Below are 20917 nucleotides of genomic sequence, written 5' to 3' on the forward strand. Positions count from 1 at the left end.
AGAGAAAGGGGAGATGAAGTCATTTCCAAAATGGATACAATTAAAGAGTAGGAAAATAAAAGGGACACCATTGTTTCTTCTTATATCTTAAGATGTGGTACACGCGTTAGTTTTTTTCTGTGATGAAAGCAAAAAATGTAAAGAGAACATTTATACTCTAGTGAGCGCAGTTAGGGCCTGTATGATTTGGGGAGGAAGGAGAAAAGCGCAGTTAGAGCCTGTATGATTTGGGGAGGAATGAGAAATGAACTTTTGGGTGTTGGGGGTCTTGTAGGATCATCCGCCTCTTCTGGCTAAATGAAGAAGAGTGTCGGAATGAGCAGAGGAAAGCTATGTTTTTCTCCTGGGTCTCCTGCACTACTCAGGCAGCCGTTTGCAGGAAGACCCACATCTACAAATTTGTAGGCAGGTGTGAGAAATGTGTGCTCTTCTGGAATCAATGAAAACTTGGGCGAAGAGTGTTGTTGTGGGCGGTGAGAGAATCCCAAATGCGGTGCCAGGAGCCTGGGTCCCAGCTTTAACTGTGAGCTCTCAGCTATTCTTGGAGCCCCAGTTTCTGCATCTGTAAAATGGGAAGATTTGACTAGGAGATTATCAACGTTGCCAGATTAATAGCCTCTGGCAGGTCAGTACATCACCCTGGGATGCTGGGGGTGGGGGCAACAGCGTGATGCTGTGCAGGAGAAACATGCTGTACCACGTTTCATGCCCCACTCTCAGTGACAGTGATGAAAGGGAGAACGAAGGCGAGGGGGCAGAGAGACTCCCATCTCAGCCAAAAGCTCGTCTTGGGAGTGACAGCAAGACTGGGATACTCACCGTGGCATATAAGGCGGAGTAAATGCTCAGAGCAGCGTGTTTGGAGGGAAAGGATCTCCGAGCCTTTTCTATCACTTCCATGTCCCCAGTACAAATGTTCCCATTGTTTATGAACTGGTGGTGTGCCCGGCAGTCTGTACTGGTGTAGTTCGGCTTGCACACTGTCAGGAAGTATGGCGTTAGGTGCCCTGTGACCACTTGTCCGGCGTTTACAAAAATGTCAGTAGCAAAAAGTCCGAAGGCAAATACCCCTACAAGGAGATTTGAAATGATTAGGAATGGTGACGTGTCTACATTTTTGTCCCTGAGAGAAAACACAGTGGTCAGAGTCTACAACAACCTGTCAAAAAGGACCTCACCAGCGTCAAACTGTCCCCTCACTTTTATCTTTGCAGGGAGTGGTGCCTGCTTCCCAACTCATTGTTTCTTCCAAACTTATGCGGACATTCTGCTCTTAGCACTGTATTGTTTTACATAAGTAAGTCAGAAACAGCATATTCTAATGGAAAGAACTAGAATTCTGGATTTATACAGATTTGTGCTCCATCCGGCCCTAGAGTTATATTCACTCAGAGTCTCAGTTATTTGCCTTCTCTGAACCTTGGGACCCTCAGTCACAAAATGGTTGGGTGGGGGGTGGGTGGGGAATGATACCTCACAGGGAAGTTGGAAAGATGACATAGGATAGGTACAAAATACCCATATTTTGTGCCTGGCTTCAATCGCTACTCAACATCAGTCAGTTCCCATCTTTTCCAATAGAAAATATATTATCTCCGGGGTCCTGTTTGGAAATGCAAATACTCCAAGGGGATCTATATCTATGGCATCATGGCAGCTGAGAGGGAATGAGGTTGTTAGGGTTTTCTCTCCCTAATAGAGAGAAAAAAGGTCATTCCAGAAACCTTGATTGAATTGGATGTTTCACCTGACGTTGGGCAGGGAAAATGAGAAGAAAGGACGAGTGTTACACGTTGCTGACTGCTGATGTAGTAAGTTTCCACAAACTGAGCTGCTTAAAACAACACAGTGTACCCTCTTCTAGTTCTAGTGGTCCGACATCCAAAATAGGTTTCACTGGGGTAAAATCAAAGTGTTGGCAGGGCTCTGTTCCTTCTGGAAGCTTGCGGCTAGAATTCAATCTTTGTCTTTTCTAGCTCCTAAGCTGCCTTCATTCCTTGTCTCGTGACCCCCTTCCAGCAATCACATCATTACGACCTCTGCTTCTAATGACACTTCCTTCTTTGACTCAGAGTCTCCTGCTTCCCTCTTATAGGGACCTTGTGATTACATTGGGTCCACCTGACTAACTCAGGATCCTCTCATCTCACGAGCCTGAATTTAATCACACCTGTCAACTCCTTTTTGTCATATAAGGTAACAAATCCACAGTTTCCAGGGATCAGCATACAGAGATTTTGGGAGAGGAGAGCATTATTCTTCCTGCCACACTGACTTTGCTGTTTGGCTGAGAATCCTGTGGGTAGGCTTTGTTTCTTGGATTTTATCTGTCCTCTGGCAAATTCCACAGGATTAGTCTCAATAAGATTGCACATGGTAAAGCAGAGTTCCTTATAGGAAGCGTCGCTGTGAACGCTTCCAGAGCCCATCCACTACAGCTGTAGATTATCCGTGGACTATTGTCTGTTAAATATATGAAGAGGGGCTGCAGGGCCGAGGTACATACAAGTTGTTTGAAGGGATAAAGACTTCCGAAATGCAGCTCAACTATGGGAGCGGTTGGCAAGTGTGAGAGGCAGTGTTAACCCTTCTAAATGTCAAGGATCTGCCATAGTTTCAATTAAATTTCTACCCAACTTTGCCTCCCATATTCAATGTCCTCGATCTGCAAATTGTGCTGATATCAGCACCCAAAAGTTAATCCATTATAGCAGAAGTGAAGACAAGTTTGGCTGGAACCTTCATCCGGTTTTCATTTTGATCTGTATCGATTGCTGTAATTTTCTTTTTTGTGGCTTTGCCAGGATGTGCTTTATCACAATGAGAACTGGCTCTTTTAATAGCTTCAGCCGGCTCACTCTCAGAAGGTCTGACCTCTGAGAGTAGGCAATCATTGATCATTCGTGGCAATTTTCACCCCCAGGTTCTGGAAGTCTGAATGGGTAGAAATGTTTTTACACCTTCCAGCAAGATTCTTAAAGACCAGGTCTCTGGCTTTTTCAAGTGGCAATAAGTCTGGGGATACTTTTCCAGGAAACTAGGGTAATTTATGATTTGAAAAAGGAAAGGTGACAGCACTTTCCTCTGGCATTTTATTTGTCAAAAGTGCTTCCAATTAGGACAGGCTTGTTCATTCAGAGATGGGATTTCTAGGCTCCTTGGATCCGTGTCTGAAGTGCCAGCACTGTGGTCATGGTGATTCTGCGATGGGCAGCTCTCCCCTTTAGTGTTCTGTGATATTTTTGCAGAAAGTTTCTTTCCCTTCTTCTTCTCTGCCTCCTTAGGATCGTCTCTGCTTCTCCTGATGGCTTAACAAGCACCTGCTTTCCAAACACTTCATACTGGTGCATTTGATCTATCTTCAGAAGGGCATTGTGGCAGCACGGGGAATCCACCTGCCTGACACGGGCCATGCCAACAAAGGGCTGTAGAACCTGCAGCAGCGATTCACAGATAATGTCAGCTCACACAGGGCCTTTGTAATACACTCCCGCCACTGCTCCTAACCCTGAGCTCCTTGTGTGTATTTTACAAGCCTCAGAAGCTAACAATAGCTACTTTTGTCCTTTAGGGTTGGGTGGAACACCATTTATGGTCTTCTGTATTGCAACGTGTGATTGAAGGAGAGGTTTTTAAAATGTCTATAGAACCTACGTTGGTGTCAAAAATTCTTTTAGTGAGGTCATAGTTTTGGAATTTTAACAGATACATTTTTCATTCCTATAACCTTCCCTAGGGGGTTCTATTTATATTTATGAATCTGCTCCCAAAAACATTCCTTGCTTCAGCGGAGCTGATCACATTTATGAATGGATTTACAGCCAACACAATAGTCTACAGTGCTTTTGGTTTGCCAGAGCTATGTGCTTGAGACACTTGTCAATATTGTTGTTGCTTTGTATGGGAATCCATAAAGGGTTGGATGGGAAGACTTTGAACCATGGTCTGGAGGATGAGACCACTGAGTTTAAAAAATCAACCTGAAAGCAGAGGAGGATGTGGTTGGGGATGACACACGAGGAGGAGATAGAACTCTGGTTGAGGGAGTGAAGAGGCACTCCCATACTCCACCTCATGCTGGTTGTCAAACCCAGGGGCAGGGCAATAGAAAGCTCCAGAGCGAATTTTGGAAATCTAGTTGAAATATGTCCATCTCTCTCAGCATAGAGCTCAGGAACCCTGAAAACCTTTTAGAGAAGCTTCGCATCCAGCACAGAATTGATATAGAGTGCCCATATTAGCAATGGCAGAGGGAGGGTCAAATTGGTTGAGCCCGAGCACCACCTCTCAAGACTCACAATTCTGGCAGGTTTGGGGTAAGTGGTTGTAAATTCCTTCATCCCTAAAGGATGACAGGCATTAGAATGGAGGGGACAGGAGGCCTAGAAAGGCTTGGAATTAGGACTAAGAGATTGATGATGATGTCTGTGGTCCTTGTCAGGATGACAGATCAGCTACAGAAACCTGAACATGCATCTTTGTGGCCTAAATATGATACCTGTCAGGCAAGCCAAAGGATGAAGAAAGAGGAAGACAAAGGTATTAAAAAGTCCTTTCCCCCCCACTCAGGATTTTATCTATGTTCATATGATCTCAGTATTTTGGGAAAAGTTAGGATCTTTGATCACTAGCAATTTAGGACATGGAGGTAAAACTCTGGGACCTGGTCCCTGCTATGGAATCGGTGCAGGGTTCTACCCCTTTACTCAATCATGAGCATAGCAGGAGCAGTGACAGAACCAGGAAATGTGCATAAGAAGAACTCCCAAAGCCACAGATAATTGGCATGCTAGAAAAAGAAAATAGGACTCATACCAGGATACCTTTAGGCCTTCCAAACAAAGAACTGGTCAAAGTACATAGCCAGACTGCCTGGTGCCAAGGAGGATGCTAGTTTTGCACACAGGTGATCTTCATTGGGCAGCCTAGCCCCAGATTGTAGGCTGGTAATGGAGTGGGAAGGGATTGGAGGGGTGAGGGAAAGACTAAATTCCCTTTTGCCACAAAGATCCTGTGATTTTAGGTGGAACCTCTAAACTGAAGGCCAACTATTCTATATTAAATTATAAATATGTAATTTCCAGTTTAAGATGGCACCTTGCTGATTGCCTCTGGTAAAGCATCTCTCAATTGTCTACTAAAGTATACACGATGCCTGTGTAAAAAAGATGGAAACTCCTAATGCCAATCCAAAGGGAGAATCAGGAAAGGGTTTCCACTATCAGTAAGTGACATGGAGTAGGTTTTCTTTCTCCCTCTCTCTCTCTTTCTCTCTCTCTCTCACGCACACTTTTACTTCATGAAAAATTTAAGCATCTCCTTAGAAGACAGAGATCAGGGGAGAAAATCTAGGAAGAGATTTCCTTTCTCTCCTACCATCTGGCCCCTGACTCAGAGATTCAGGATTGAGATTTCTCAGAAAATACGGCTGTGGTCACTCCACTGGATGAGTTCTGCTCTTTGAATTTGCTTGAAACTGTTTCTTCTCCTTCTTCATTCTTCTAAATGTATTCAGAGACACACTCCTGGGCAACAGATAGGTGGGAAATGGCAGAGGCATAGCAGTGGCCTCTTCTGGGAACAGACCCATATGCTCTAGAGAGCAATGTGTTCTGGGCACTGTAGTTTTATGTGCTTTTCATCTTTACAGCAGTGGGGTACAAGGGGATGCCAATTCACTGGAGCTAAAGAGCTCCACCAGAAAGCCTACTAACTGAGGACTGGACTTGTGCTGGGCACGCCAACCTGCTCTCGAGCTGTAGCTCTGAAGCCAAGAGCAAGCCACATTTCTATCTGTTGATGAATTCTATGTATAGTGGATAGGAAGAAGGAAACAATCACATACCGCATAGGGTCTTGAAAAAAATAATCCTATTTTAGATTGGTATGATACTATTTTACTTTTTCAAACCCTGTGTTCCAGTAGGAATTTTACATTTGTGTGATTATTTAGTGATGTCCATCTCTCTCATTAGAACTATAGAATATACAAGTTCTCTAAGAGCATGGAACACACCTAATTTAACATTGCATGTGAGATACCATATGATCAAACTTGGTGCATAGTAAACATTTAGTACATATTTGTGAATCAATTAATGAACTGCTAAGGAAACTTCAGAGTAATAATAGGAGAAGAGGATAAAAAAGCATAGGAACTTGTCCAAATTTTCTAGCTCATGTTGGTGTCTCACATCCCCGATTCTATTAAACATAGGATTGACATTAAATCATTTAGGATGTAAATTGTAGGGACCATGTCTCTTTTTTATAAACTTCACAAAATCCAGCATAGTGCTAGGCACTTAGAGAATAAAGAAGATAACTGAAAACTGGGGTCTTATAAGTGTCTCATAGATCGGGAAACTTGTAAATCTTCATTTGAAAATTAAACAATTCTCCATTTTCAATGCAGCAAGAATGAAAAAACGATCTTCAACTGGAATATAGAGATTCCCGTTAAACACACAGGAAAGACGTCCTACCAAGGAAATCTGTGAAATACAAGGAATCTGGAAATCATGATCAGCTTGGGTACAGTTTTATATTTAGACATCTTTGAGACAAACGTCCCCATTTCTGACCCTGAGAACTTGCAATAGTTGTCAGTTTAAATATTAACACAGAGGCACATGAAAATCATGACCCCTACCTATTTTCATGTGGAAAAACTAACATATAGAACATTCAAAAAGAAAAGGATATTGAAAAGGACATAAAAATGAGTTATCTGGGTTAGGTTGGTAACTGTACTCTCTGAAGAGGGGAGGAAATCCCACTCCTCCCTCAACACATGTTCTCAGCTTCTTATCAAACATTTCTAAAAGAAGGCTGCTCTCTTGTCTATGTTTGGTGAAACAATGCAGTGAAAGAGAGGACTGAAGAACTATTGTGCTGTGTGACATTGAGAATGCTTTGAACATTTTCTTGTGTTCAAAATTTAACCAGCTTTGTGAATCTTTTGTCATAGCTTTCCTACTATGATGTTCAAAAAACAAGGAACATATCAGTTCTTAGCCTTTGTTTTAGTGGAAAATGGATGAAAATCCTATCCTACACAAACGAGTACAAGATTGGCCTGGGTTCATCAGTGCCATTTTTGATAGTGGAAGGGTAACACCTAAGGAACTCTTATGTTCAGTTTCCTCAACGTACATTCTGATTCGATCACCAACTCTTAATTTTAAATCTCATCTTTCATCAAATCCCCATTGTAAATGAAATACAAGATACAAAGAATTGCATGGAGTTCCTTTTTGCTTTTACTTTTGCCATATCTAGATCCTTAGTGGAAAATCTCAGTGGAGAAAGTCACCTAGCTGTCGTTCTCAATTCGGTGAATGCCATTCTTTCAGGAAACAACCATTTCTTTAGGAAAAGGAAGATGATGCAATGTCTTCTTTTTCACATGCTTTATTCAAACAGAAAGTTTCCTAGTGAGGAGACTTATCTGTGGTTACCATGTTCATTACATTTCCTTGCAAGGATGTACTGCACAAATGAGATGTTTGAATAAGAGTGCCATGGATACTAGGGAATAATAATAATAAAAATAACAGCAACAATAGCTAATATGCTACATTTGGTATGTACCAGATACTGGCCTACATGCTTTAGAACGTAGTTCACTCAGTCCCCACCACAACTCTATGAGGTAGACAACTGTTAGTATGCCCACATTTCACAGATGAGGAAACTGAGGCATAGAGAGGCAATTAACTCAATCAAGAAGAGCTGGGATTAGAAACTAAATACCATGGCTCTAAATCCATATATATATATATATATATATATATATATATATATATATATTTTAAAGATTTTATTTATTCATGACAGACACACACAGAGAGAGAGGCAGAGACACAGGCAGAGGGAGAAGCAGGCTCCATGCAGGAAGCCCGACGTGGGACTTGATCCTGGGTCTCCAGGATCATGCCCTGGGCCGAAGGTGGTGGTAAACCACCAAGCCACCTGGGCTGCCCAATCCATATATATTTTTTTAAGATTAAATTTATTTATTTGAGAGAGAGAGAGCATGAGCAGGGGGAGGGGTAAAGGGAGAGGGAGGGAGAGAGAGAGAATCTCAAGCATGAGAATCAAGAGAGAGAATCTCAATCTCCATGCTCAGCATGGAGTCAGAGGTGGGCTCTATCTCACGACCCTGAGATCTCTACCTGAGCAGAAACCAGGGGTTGGATGCTTAACCAACTGAGCCACCCAGGTGCCCCTAAATCCATACCCTTAATCATAATCTTCTAAGCTTATATTTTCTACTTAAAATATGAGTAGGCATCAGGCCATGAAAAAAAGCACTTTAGTTCTATTTGCTTGGTCACACACACACACACACACACACACACGCATTGAGAAGAGACAAGGATTTAGAACGTGGCCCCAATGGAATGTATTGTACTTGTTACAACAGAGCAAGGGTTCCTCAATATTTTAGGCAATAGTTTTCCAACAAGAATATGATAGAATACTTGAGATATGTTATCATTGAATGAGGTGCTTTCTTCACCACTTTGGCAATGGATCTGACTTCTTTTCTAGTATAATACAACACAATCAGTGCACACTGATCTACATATCTCAAATATTATTTTATGCTTCAAAAAGAAGTTTCTAATGCAATTGAATATATCAGTTCCTTGGACAGTTAATTTAAGGTGTGGTCTCTCTTTCCTACAGATGCCATGAAAACACCAAATGCTGATAGCAGTCTACTTGTCTTGATAGTATGATTTTAATCCTAAGAATAATTTTATTTAAATCAATGAATCTGAGCCTCAGATACTTTATATCACAGGGTTATTATGCAAATCACAGAAATAGTTGTAAGAACATTTTATAAATTGTGAGCTTGATTAGATATTAGTTACTATTATTTTTATAACTAAGGGAAATAAATGTTCTCAGTGCAGGTGTTTTAAATAAATTGATTACACAATTATTTTTATTTTTAAAAACGATTTTACTTATTTATTCATGATAGACACAGAGACAGAGAGAGAGAGGCAGAGACACAGGCGGAGGGAGAAGCAGGCTCCATGCAGGGAGCCCGACATGAGACTCGATCCTGGAACTCCAGGATCATGCCCTGGGCCAAAGGCAGGCGCTAAACCACTGAGCCACCCAGGGATCCCTATACAATTATTTTTAAAACACAGGAAGGAAACAATAACTTTATAATTCTGACAACTTCAATCAAATATTCGATTCTGTGATTTGTTATTCATTCTTTGTATTAATAAAGCAGCTATTACACTATGATGAGCTGGTGGTTTTAAAAAAATACCCTATAGTTGTCATTATAACTACTCATCAATAAGTGAACATAACAGATAATTACTTAATAAAGATGATGGGTAATCAACTAGAAAACCCCCCAAATATTTTTATAAATGAAAGAACACACATATTTCTACTTTGCCAAAACACAAATTACATAATTTTCTGTATGGTTTCATCTCAACAGGAGTGTCTACTTTAGCCCTCCTTTCTGAGGACATAATTTCTCAGTGTTTTTCTCTCAAATTTCTGATTCCTTGCTTATTTTTGCTACCTTTTTTTTTGTATATTTGTTTATTGGAGTTAGATGTGCCAACATATAGCATAACACCCAGTGATCATCCCGTCAAGTGCCCCCCTCAGTTTGCTAGCCTTTAAATATATGCTTCCCAGTTCCCCTAGGCAGTGTGTGGATCCAAATGCTGGTTGAGAGAGACAAAGATCCTAAAAGTTTGCCAGAGGCAGTGGAATTTTTTTCTTTTTAAATTATTTATTTATCTATCTTTATTTATTTATTTAGACTGTGCATGTGTGTGGGGAGGGGCAGAAGGAGAGGGAGAGAGAATCTCAAGGGGACTCCATGCTGAGCACAGAGCCTGACACCAGGCTCGCTCTCACAACCCCAAGATCATAATCTGAGCCAAAACAAGAGTCAGATGCTTACCTCACTGAGCCACACAAGTGCCCCAAGGCAGTGGAATTTTACAATAAAATGGAGAATGTGGATGCAAATGATTCTAGGAAGTATGCCCCAGATGCAAACTAAATGTGGAGAGGGAAGATTTTAGATTCCCTACCTATCAAAGAATGTAACAATGGGCATATCAAATTCTGGAGGGCTTCCAAATAACAGCCCTGGAGTTCCACCCTTTTTGATCATGTTCCTAAGTTTCTTTTTTTTTTAAGATTTTATTTATTTATTCATGAGAGAGAGAGAGAGAGAGAGAGAGAGAGAGAGAGAGACAGGACACAGGCAGAGGGAGAAGAGGCTCCATGCAGGGAGCCTGACGTGGGACAGAGACCAGGGATGCTCCTGAACATCCTACAATATACAGAACAGTCCCCTACCCCTATGCAGAAAAGAATGATTTGGCCCAACATGTCAGTAATGCTGTTAAGAAACTCTGCTTTACAGCAAAGTTCCCTGAAGTGTCATGAATTTGCATTGGCTCTTCAGCAAAGTGTTGAGAAAGTGGCATTCTATTTGTTCCTTTTATTAAAGTCAGTCTTTATTTGTTGATTTTTTTTAAAGTCAGCCTTTAAACACAGGTGCTGAGAAGGCCCTCAAGGAAGGATCACTAGAGTCTCAAATGACTATTAACTTTCCTCTTGATAATGAGACTACCTATAGAGTTCTGGACCAGGAGTCTTGCTCTGGTCTGGAATGTTCTCATTCATGGAGGATGACACTCAAAGGAGAGCAGATTTGTTCTGTGCACTGAGCAAAGCAACCACAGGCAGCCTCATCACAACTTCTGGAGACCTGAGCAGAGTTCTGGTGGTGCCTTTTAGTTATTCAGGGCTCCCAGCCCCAACATCCCTCCCTCTTTTCCCTGCATCTTTGTTCCCTAGAAGGAAGTACCAAACCATGTCAGTCTCAGAGTCTGGTGGCTTGGTTGCTCATGGAGCTCAGAAACTGAGGTTCCATTTTTCCCTTAAGAGCCATCCTGGCTTTCTCCTCCTGATCTATATCCTGGAGCTTCAACTCTGGTTTCTATTGGCGAGTTCCAGAAATATCTCCATCTGCTTATAGGCCCATGCCCTGCCTTGTTTTTGGCATTTTCTGTCAAGGTACAGCCTCTTGACTCAGGACTAAAGGTGAGTGCCTGGGTACTGCAAGCTACTTTTTAAAAAAAATGGAACCTTAACTTCCTCAGTTGGCACAATGGGTACCCCGTTTCCTAGGATGGTCGCTGTCCTGCTATGAAGTCACTGCCAACTCTAGATAATTCTCTTGATATGATAGCCTCTTCCTCCCCACTTAAAATTGCATGTCTGCCCCTACAAGCTCCCCATTTCCTTTTTCTACATTATTAATCCTCATAGCACTTATCTTCTAATGAACACTATAATTTACGTATTTATTTTGTTTAATGCTCGGCTTCCCCTACTGGAATATAAACTCAGTAAGGGCAAATAAATCTCTATTTGGTTCACTAATATGTCCTCAACAACTTAATCAGTGCTTACCATATGGTAGATGCCCAATAAATTTTTTGTTGAAAGTTGCATGAATGTGATCAGTCCTCCAGTTTATAATTTAATTATAAACACTGAATGTACATAGAAATGGACTTACTGAATCCAATTAAGTCTCTTTTTAGATAAAGTACATTTAAGTGACTTTCAAAATTGAGAAGGATTTTCTAGTTCTCAAAAAGGCTGACATTAAGCTTGTCTCAGGGTATCAATTCTTATGACCATAAAACACTGTGACCTTTGAAGCTGCATTTAAAATATTCATGCTCCATTTAGATCATACTTAATTTATGGCAATTAATTAGTGTTACATGAATTAACTGTTTACCATGGTACTTTCTATTCTGTCCAGTGCTACCTAATCCTCAGACCCGACCTAAATGGCATAAGACTTGCTTGGTATTTAATTAAATTTTTATTAGAAGTAATAATGGAGCAACTATGTGATCCCAAATGGGAAGCCCATAATAAATAGCTTCTGGGTGACAGGCTATTTTAGTTGTTAATAGACAGTCTAATCTTGACATATTTGGATGAGGTTTTTCTTTTTTTCTTTCCTTTAACCCAAAAGAAATTAGTTATTCAGGAAGGGAAAGTTAATTTAGTTTTCTTTCCATATGACAAACAACCCCAAAGCCCTCATCAAATTCTAATTTTTTATTCATTACTATTCAATATTAAGTCAAAAAGTTACTATTTAATAATTGATATTTACAAGGATATGTCTACTCAATGTATTAGTAAACATAAAGGATTTAACTAAACTTATCTTCATGAATTTTTTGGAAAATGTAACTTCCTTATTTGGTCTTTACTGCTGAAAAAAGAATGTAGGGATTTATCTCTTGAGAACTTAAATCTGGGTGTTGTTGTTCAATTTAGTGTAACACCAAAAAAGATGGTATAAGAAGGGAGAGGAATGGAGAGGAAAATGATTAGGAGAGGGAGAAGTCCAAATATGTGTTCTAATTTGACTGCATTTGTTTTTATAAAATGTTGGTGAAATTTGTTAGTCCAGTCAATTCTTTTCCTCCCTTCCCACATCATGTAAACACAACTTAAGAAATTAAATCACAGTTTAGAAATGGGTGGAACCTACATCTGGGAGGCGGGCATCTTTTTTATATTGACCACTTTGGAAAAACCAATTTATTGTTGGATCTGTCAATCAGAGCAATCCCATCCTCTCTGTCAAGATTCATGCAGTTAGTATTTGTCTACAGGAGGAGATGGCTTCATTTGAATGTTTTCCCTCTGTCTTCACGATTCTTGCTGTTTTCTCACTGAAAATTTAATTTGGATCTGTGGGGTGGGATGAGGGGATACTGTTCAAGTCCATGCCACCCAGACTAGAGAAGTCTGAGAGCCAATGTACCCCTCTCAGCTCTGCTTTGTACACTGAAGACCACGTGAAAGGACTTGGCTATCTTCTGGATAGCCTGTATTTTGCCCCTATTTTTCCTCCCCCTTTCTCCTTAAAAAAAAAAAAAAGGTTAGCTCTTCTTCTGATTTTAAAACTATACATACTCATGATAAAAATTGGAAATTATAGAATAGAAATCAAAAGATAAAAATTATTCAACCATTCTCCTATAACTCAGAAGTGACAAAAGTTAACTGTGAGTATATACCTTCAATCTTTTCTTTCACTGGGATACACACACACACACACACACACACACACAGCCCTCTGATGTTGTATCTTTCTTATTTTGAAATAATTACAGATTCGTAATGACTTGACTTTTTCATATAACATTATATATATTTCCCCTTTCATTAAAAATTCTTAAAAATAACATTTTCTGAGGTTGCAACTAAGAGTGTTAGCATTATCTTGAAAAAAATTGTGTCATTAGATATTTCTAAGTGTGTTATAAAAAATAATTTTAGTCCAAAAAATTAATCTACATCAATGATCATCTCCTTAGGATAAATTATTTGAAGTGGAATTTTGGGTTAAAAAGGATAGCTTTTTTTCCCCAAAGATTTTATTTATTCATAAGAGACACAGAGATAGGCAGAGACATAGGCAGAGGGAGAAGCAGGCTCCCTGCCCAATGTGGGACTCGATCACAGAACCCCAGAATCATAACCTCAGCCAAAGGCAGATGCTCAACCACTGAGTAACCCAGGCACCCTAAAGGATAGCTATTTTTAAGCTACTGAAATACATCATCAAACTGCTATGCAGAAAGAGTATATGGATATAGTTCTTCCAGAAATGTATTCGAATCTCCAGTTTTTCCTCACACTTGACAGCAAAAAGCGTTACTTTACTTAAAAATATTTTGCTAATTCACTGGTCATTTTGTAATGAGAAGCTGATCATATTTGTCAGGAAATACTATTTGTAATGGATTCTAGAATAATTACATAAACTGCAAGAGAAAGTCATGCAATTTCAACTTAATTAAAATAGCTAAAACAGCTGTCATTTTCTGATTATTTTTGGTGGCTACTAGGTTAGACAAAAGGACTGTTAAGCTCTTTAGAATAACATATCTAATACATTTGATTACTGCCTTACTCTACTTCATATTTTCAAAGGAAACCTCCCCATTTAAAGGATCTTTAAGTAGTATGCTTGTTCCTCTTAAAAAACCACATGAATCCAGATACTCAAAGTAGGTTGCTCTTCTTAAGATACATAGACCCCTCCCCTCCACCTCCAACTCTCCTACATGAAGCTAGAGCAGAATTCTCTGACTTTCTCATAGAAATTGCCTAACATATGTACTTTAATTTCCTAGAACTAAGCTGAAGAGTGGTAATAAAGTTAATTAAACAGGAGGCAAATGAATAATTTATGAACCAGCATTTATGGAAGCAATTTTAGGCAAATCTGTGATTTAACAAAGTCAATCTTTGTTCTTTACTTATCAAAAAAAATGTTGAAAACCTACTATGTGCCAGACATTTTGGAATATGCTGTTGATAAACAGTGAAAGGATACAGTCTTTGTTCCCTAAAGAATCACAAAGTAAAGATAACTACATGGATATGGTAGGTGCCTATAAACACACTCAGTGGGGGCCTGGGAGAGGAGGTGGCTAGCTGTCTGGGGTGGTAAAAAAGGTAACGTGTAAGCAGTGTTCTGGAGGATGAGTAGGATTGTCAGCTTTAAGGGTGAGAGGATGGCAATGGGGTGCCCCAAGCAGAAGGAATAGCACATGAGCAGGAACCAGGGTTAAGCACTGCATTGTTCAAAACACTAGGAATGCTTTGAAACAATTTAAGCAGGGAAATGACTTGATCATAGTTTTGTTCCAGAAAGAACTGTAAAATGGACAGTGGATGACATTTTTTTGGGCCTGGGGTACATGGAGCCACGTTGCAAGACGAGATGTAGGGAAACCACTTACAGGGCAAAACATTTCAGTGGCCTATACCTGGGCTCCCAAACTTCAGAGTGCACCAGAACTACCTAAATGCAACACCTGGCATGAAATACAGATCATCAGGCTCCATTCCCGGACTTTCTGATTTGGTAGGCATGGGACGAGGCCTAAGAATGTACATTTCTAACAAGTTCTCAGATTGCTTAAGGTGACCTCTAGCACTTTGTTTTAAGCAACTGGGCAGATTCTGGTGCCATAAAACAAACGAGGGAAGGCATGAAGCAAATGCTTCCCTACCTAGAAATCTCTTTTCTCTCTCTTGATGCTGTTCCTCTAATTCTCCAAGATTTGCATGTTACCTGCTGGCTGTCTCCCCACACAAGCATCCCTTCCCTGTGAGCAGCATCTCTGTTAGCTTATGATAGACTCCAAAGGACTCATGTGTTATTGGTTATGAAAATGGGAGTTTGATGTTCCTCCAAGGTGAAACTTTTCTACTTTAGTCATCCTCCTGAAACCACACCTCAGCTCAATGCACTGACTCCCAATTCGAATTTCAGGTAGCACCAGCAATCTGCAGGTTTTGTTCCTGGAGGGTGGGGCCTTTTGATGTCCCTCAGCAAAGTCTTGTCCTGACCATGCACAGAGTCAGGTCTATATACATGATAGACACCAGGTACAATTTCTACGCTTTAGACTCTGCCCTGATCCTTATCTTTGCCAAGGAAAAGCAACGGTGACCTTTAAAGATATCTCCACTTGATTGTAATCAAATAACCTTCTGCTTTGAATAACTTGCTCTAATTATCTGATTAGTGATCATAAAATCTTCTTTGAATCAAATTATATAAATGTCTGTAGACATATACACTCTCCCACTCCCACTTCTTTCCTTGGGAAAAGTAACTTTATCCCATTTTAATTTTTAAAAATATTTTATTATTTATTCATGACAGAGAGAGAGAGAGAGAGAGAGAGAGAGACAGGCCGAGGGAGAAGCAGGCAGAGAGAGAAGCAGGTTCCATGCAGGAAACCTGACACGGGATTCGAACCCAGGACTCCAGGATCACACCCTGGGCCAAAGGCAGGCGCTAAACTGCTGAGCCATCCAGGGATCCCCAACCTTATCCAATTTTATATCAAATTCTTCATCTGTACAATTAGGATTATAAATTACCTTACAGGGTGTTGGGTGGGTTAAGTGAAAACAATGTTTATAAAGTGTCTAGTCTACCATCCTGTAAAGATTCTCTTCTCTCCTTTTGTTTTCTCCTGATAATTTGTTACCTAGCCAGTCTAGTGGGAAGTGGCCAAACACTGGATATCTTTGAAGGCACCACTGTTTGGAATGAGTGAACTCAGACAGTGGTGACATCATCTTGACCAGGGATTATCCAGTGATTGCAGACTTCCACAGGTCATTCTGCAAATATCATCAGGAGATGCTGAAGACTTTTTTTTTAATGATTTTATTTATTTATTTATTTGAGAGAGAGACAGAGACAGAACAGAGAGAGAGAGTTCGCATGAGCAAGGAGGAGTGGCAGAGGAAGGGGGAGAAACAGTCTCCTCACAGAACAGGGAACTTTATTCAGGGCTTGATCCCAGGACCTCTGAATCATACATAACCTGAGCCACCAGGAGCCCTTGAAGACTACTTTAATGTTAAGAGTTGCTTCTTAAATTAGATTTTCTTAGGCTTCCCACTCTTCTACATCCCTCATTCCCACTCCAATCACAGAAGTTCCTGCATATTCAAATTCAATGTGGTCATTTGCTTATGACTTGAGGAAATCCAACCCTTTTCTTTTTTTTTTTTTAAGATTTTATTTATTCATTCATGAGAGACATACACACACACAGAGAGACAGACAGAGACAGAGACATAGGCAGAGGGAGAAGCAAGCTTCAGGCAGGGAGCCTGATGTGGGACTCGATCCCGGGGCTCCAGGATCACGCCTAGAGCTGAAGGCAGAGGCTTAACTGATGAGCCACCCAGGTGTCCCCAACCCTTTTCTATAATAGGAAAAAAAAAAACCAGGATTAAGGATAACCAAGAGCTGAGAGGATGTTGTATTCTGGCCTTCACTTTCTTAGCCGTCAATTTTGTGGGTTTTAAATGGTAGCATAGCTTGATTTAATAGCAGCCATGTTCACACTGTGGGAGTTTTATCCTGTCTCCCATGAAGATCTGGTCAGTAGGTATTTCTAAGATCTCATTTGAACACCCTAACAGTTATTTATTGAGTATTTACTGTGTAGGAACTCTACTGCCTCTCTCTTCCTACCTATTCCCATATACATATTCATTCCCATTCTATAATTATTATCCATATCACCTCAGATGTTTTTTTTTTAAATCCTAGAGAGACATAGCACATGCCTTAATTATTTCTTTATCATGAACACTAATAAAACCATTTGTTCTCCAACCTTGGAAGGCATTGTTTTCCAGAATCTGATGGATTAGATTTCTCATACTTTGTGTAGAGTTCCCTGTATAAAAAAATTATACTGGATGGGCAATCTCTGTCAGGAAATTTGATTGTTTCTAAATTCATTCTATTGGTGTCCCTTGCTGTGCCCCCACACCCTTGCCTGACTCAGTTAAAGGGTATATGACAATATCTGGTCAGTATTAAAATATATGTCCAAAGGGAGTCTCAGATAAATATTGTGTAGGGAAAAAATGCAAGTTGAAATAATTTGTAAGAAAATTTAATAAGTACTGCTTCACTTCAAGGATGAGAAATTGGACTTGGCACTATGATCAGCCTCAATTTCTGCACTTCCCAGAAGATCCCTAAAGAAACTCTTGCTTTTATTTATTTATTTTTTAAAGATTTTATTTATTTATTCATGAGAGACACACAGAGAGAGGCAGAGACATAGGCAGACGGAGAAGCAGGCTCCATGCAGGAAGCCTGATGTGGGACTCGATCCCAGGACTCCAGGATTATGCCCTGAGCCAAAGGCAGACACAACCGCTGAGCCACTCAGGTGTCCCAAAACTCTTGCTATTAAAGTTGATGCCTCCATAGCTTAGTTTATTTCATCAAGCATGTTCATCTGTAGTAAGTTTAGTAGATTATACCTATAAGTGAGGGCTTGGTTCAGCATGCTTTTGTACTCACCTATGAATCTTATGATCCTTCGGAGTAAGGGGTTCAGGTAACAGCATTCTCCGGTCAGAATGGTTTTCTCCTGGGCAATCAGAGATTCTCTGGTTGACTTTATAAAATACATGGATATCTCTCCAATAAAAATCTGGAGAAGGAATGTTTAAGAAATGTCAAGTTGGAGAGAGCTGTCTGATAAAAGAGATCAGTGGCTTTAAAAAACTGAAAGCAAAACCCAAACTTCTGAGGTTCCAAATCCTTTTAAAAGATGTAATACTGCAGAGATAGAGAGTTAAAGTAGTTTGCATTTAATTCTCCAAAAGAATTAGAGATGGCAATAATTGATCATTTCAGTGAGGTTTATACTCTAAATTCTAAATTCATATAAAAACATAGGTTGAAATAATCAATTGTAATAGAATCGATGAGAAGGTTCACTCATGCTGGACTGAATTTTTTTTTTTTTAACTGAATGTGTGAGCTGCAATGATGAAAAATGACTGGGACAGTCATGTGCCCAATAAGGCATTCTAAACACACATCACAATTTATTTCATTATGTGACAATATGTTATTTACCTGAAAAATCTTTATTTGAACATGTTGGCCTGAGTTATATTTCTCATACTGTGAACCGGCTGACTGTCCCTTCTTTATAATTGGCACTTCTCTCTCTTGTTATCTTGAACTAATACATATATATTTACTATATAAATCATAATGCCTTTGTGTAGACTGTAAGCTCCCCGAGGACAGGAACTGGCTACCTCCTATGTTTCTTGATTATGCTTCTAGCACTCAGCACAGTGTATTTCTATTTAAAATCAGGAACTGGAGGCAGGTAAGTTGTTGGGTGAAATCTGAGCACCACCAATGAAGAATAAAGTTACGAATTACCATCATCCATTGATAACTAGGTGTCAGGCACTTCATCATAGTATTTTTCTTTCTCAGAAGGTTCCTAGTGTAGGTATCATTACCCTTGTTTCATTGGTGAAGAAAGAAAGTTCAGTATCGGGGCAGCACTAGAATGTGGCCATTACACATTTTTCTGTGTGCACGTTATCCTGATTGTACAAATATAACATCTGAGGCACAGAGGGATGAAATAATTTGTCCAACGTCAGAGTTAGTAAGTCACAAACCCCAGCTCTGAAGCTAAGAAGACCTGGTTCCAGAGCCTTCATCTCAACCACTTACAATTTTACTTAGTACTGACTCGATAAAGATATTTGTTGAATTTGTGTTTAATATTGAGAACATAGAAAACAAAACAATTAAGTGTAATATGTTTTAAATACTGAGAATCTCAGATGCTATTAAAGTACAAGACAGAATGGTGTTGTGGAAACAGAACTAGGGGCAAGTCAGAATGGGGCAGGAGATTGGCAAGAGGAGACAGAACTAGGGTCAGACAGGCACACAATAGCATGCATCACATTGGCAGGTGCTAAGTATGGTTGTTCAGAATTAGAAATATGTTGTGCCTTATGTCCCTTGGAATTAACAATGAGTTGATGATCTGCCATGGACAAATAATTTGAATAGCTTTGCGAACTCAGCTCTCCTTCTTTTCTAGTAACACCTCTCTCTCCTAAAATAAGGTGCCAAGGGGTTCTGTTTGTCCTTAGTGTACATGATGGAACTGCACTGCTCTTCTTTATCTTAGTGAACAGATGGGGATAAATTCATGCATGCTTGGATACGTGAAATAGTATTTCCTTGAGGGAGCTTTCTCTCATTCCACAGACCAGCTCAGATATTCTCGTTATACACGGATTTCTTACCTTGTGTTTCTCTTTTCTATTTCTTATCAGAAATGGTTACATATTATTATTGTTGATCTTTGTTATGGGATGTCCTGTCTGTCTTATTCTTGGTTATACTCCCCCCAGGGCTTAGCCAAATGTAAGGTACAAAGTAGTAATTTGATGCTGAATGAATTAAGCATATCAGATTAATGAAGGGCTTTTGGAATACGGGTTTAATGAGGTAAATGATAAAGAACAAAAAACGATTTCCATCATTTATCCTTCCAGATTCAATGAAAATGTCACCATTCTTCCCAAAGCCTTTACCAGATCCCCTCAGGAAAAGAGGGAACCTGTCTGCTCATTGCTCCCACAACACATTATACAAATCTCTATCTTGACATCTACCCAATTAATTGCAATTAGTGTTTGTGTGTCCCTCTTCATCTGACTATGATATCCTTATGGGAAGGACTTTTGCCATTCTTTGTATGGTGTTTAGGACAGGGACTGATATACAGTAGGCTCAACCAATATTTGTTGAATGAATAAAAGATTGAATTTTTAGAGGATCTTCTTATAGATAGAATCCTCTGACCTTAATTTCTCTGAAGATGAACAATGCAGGAAATTGACAATATGGACCAGAAAGCACACCATTCTTGGTGTATTGCTTAAGATTAAATAAAAACCAAGGACTAAGTAATACAAAGTGAATTATCTCTTCTGAACTAAATTCACTCATATATTAATTTTGTATTCAACAGTTTTGGAGAGGGAGCACCCACTCTGCCAGGAATTGTTTTAGCACTGGAGGCATAGCCATAAACAGATGTCTAGTGTGTATGTGTGTGTAGGGAGGACACAGGAAACTAATAAATACACCATATAATGTCATGAAATGACATATGATTACAAAGTAAATCAGGGAAATGGGATGGAAGGTGATAAACACGTAAGGATATATATGAAAAGAAATAAGCATTGCTTGCCTTAGCCATTCCAGAAGCCCAAAACATTCTTACTCAATAGGAAAGAGATGTGCATGTTCTAGAGATTCTCAATTTAGTGAAGCTTTCCACTACTCACACATGAGGACAAAAAAAAAAGCAAGAAAATGTGTGAGAAAATCTATATACAGCCCATTCTTGTTAAAAATACACATGTGCATATACATATACCCACATAAAAATCTCAACAAAATCACTCCATG

At 39.7% G+C, this 20917-nt stretch overlaps 1 protein-coding gene across 2 annotated transcripts in view; it reads right to left on the bottom strand.

The window, feature by feature from the left end:
* The window catches only part of PLPPR1 (phospholipid phosphatase related 1), a 259951-nt gene that overhangs the window by 11489 nt on the left and 227545 nt on the right, over nucleotides 1–20917 (bottom strand). For both annotated transcript variants that reach the window (XM_055302089.1, XM_055302088.1), the window contains exons 4-5: nucleotides 17969–18101; nucleotides 820–1070 (exon numbers count right to left, since the gene is read on the bottom strand). In XM_055302089.1, coding sequence (XP_055158064.1) covers nucleotides 820–1070; nucleotides 17969–18101 — 384 coding nt within the window. The remainder of the gene's footprint in view (nucleotides 1–819; nucleotides 1071–17968; nucleotides 18102–20917) is intronic.

Source organism: Nyctereutes procyonoides, unplaced genomic scaffold (assembly GCF_905146905.1).
Source record: "Nyctereutes procyonoides isolate TBG_1078 unplaced genomic scaffold, NYPRO_anot_genome, whole genome shotgun sequence".
NCBI classification, from domain to species: Eukaryota; Metazoa; Chordata; class Mammalia; order Carnivora; family Canidae; genus Nyctereutes; species Nyctereutes procyonoides.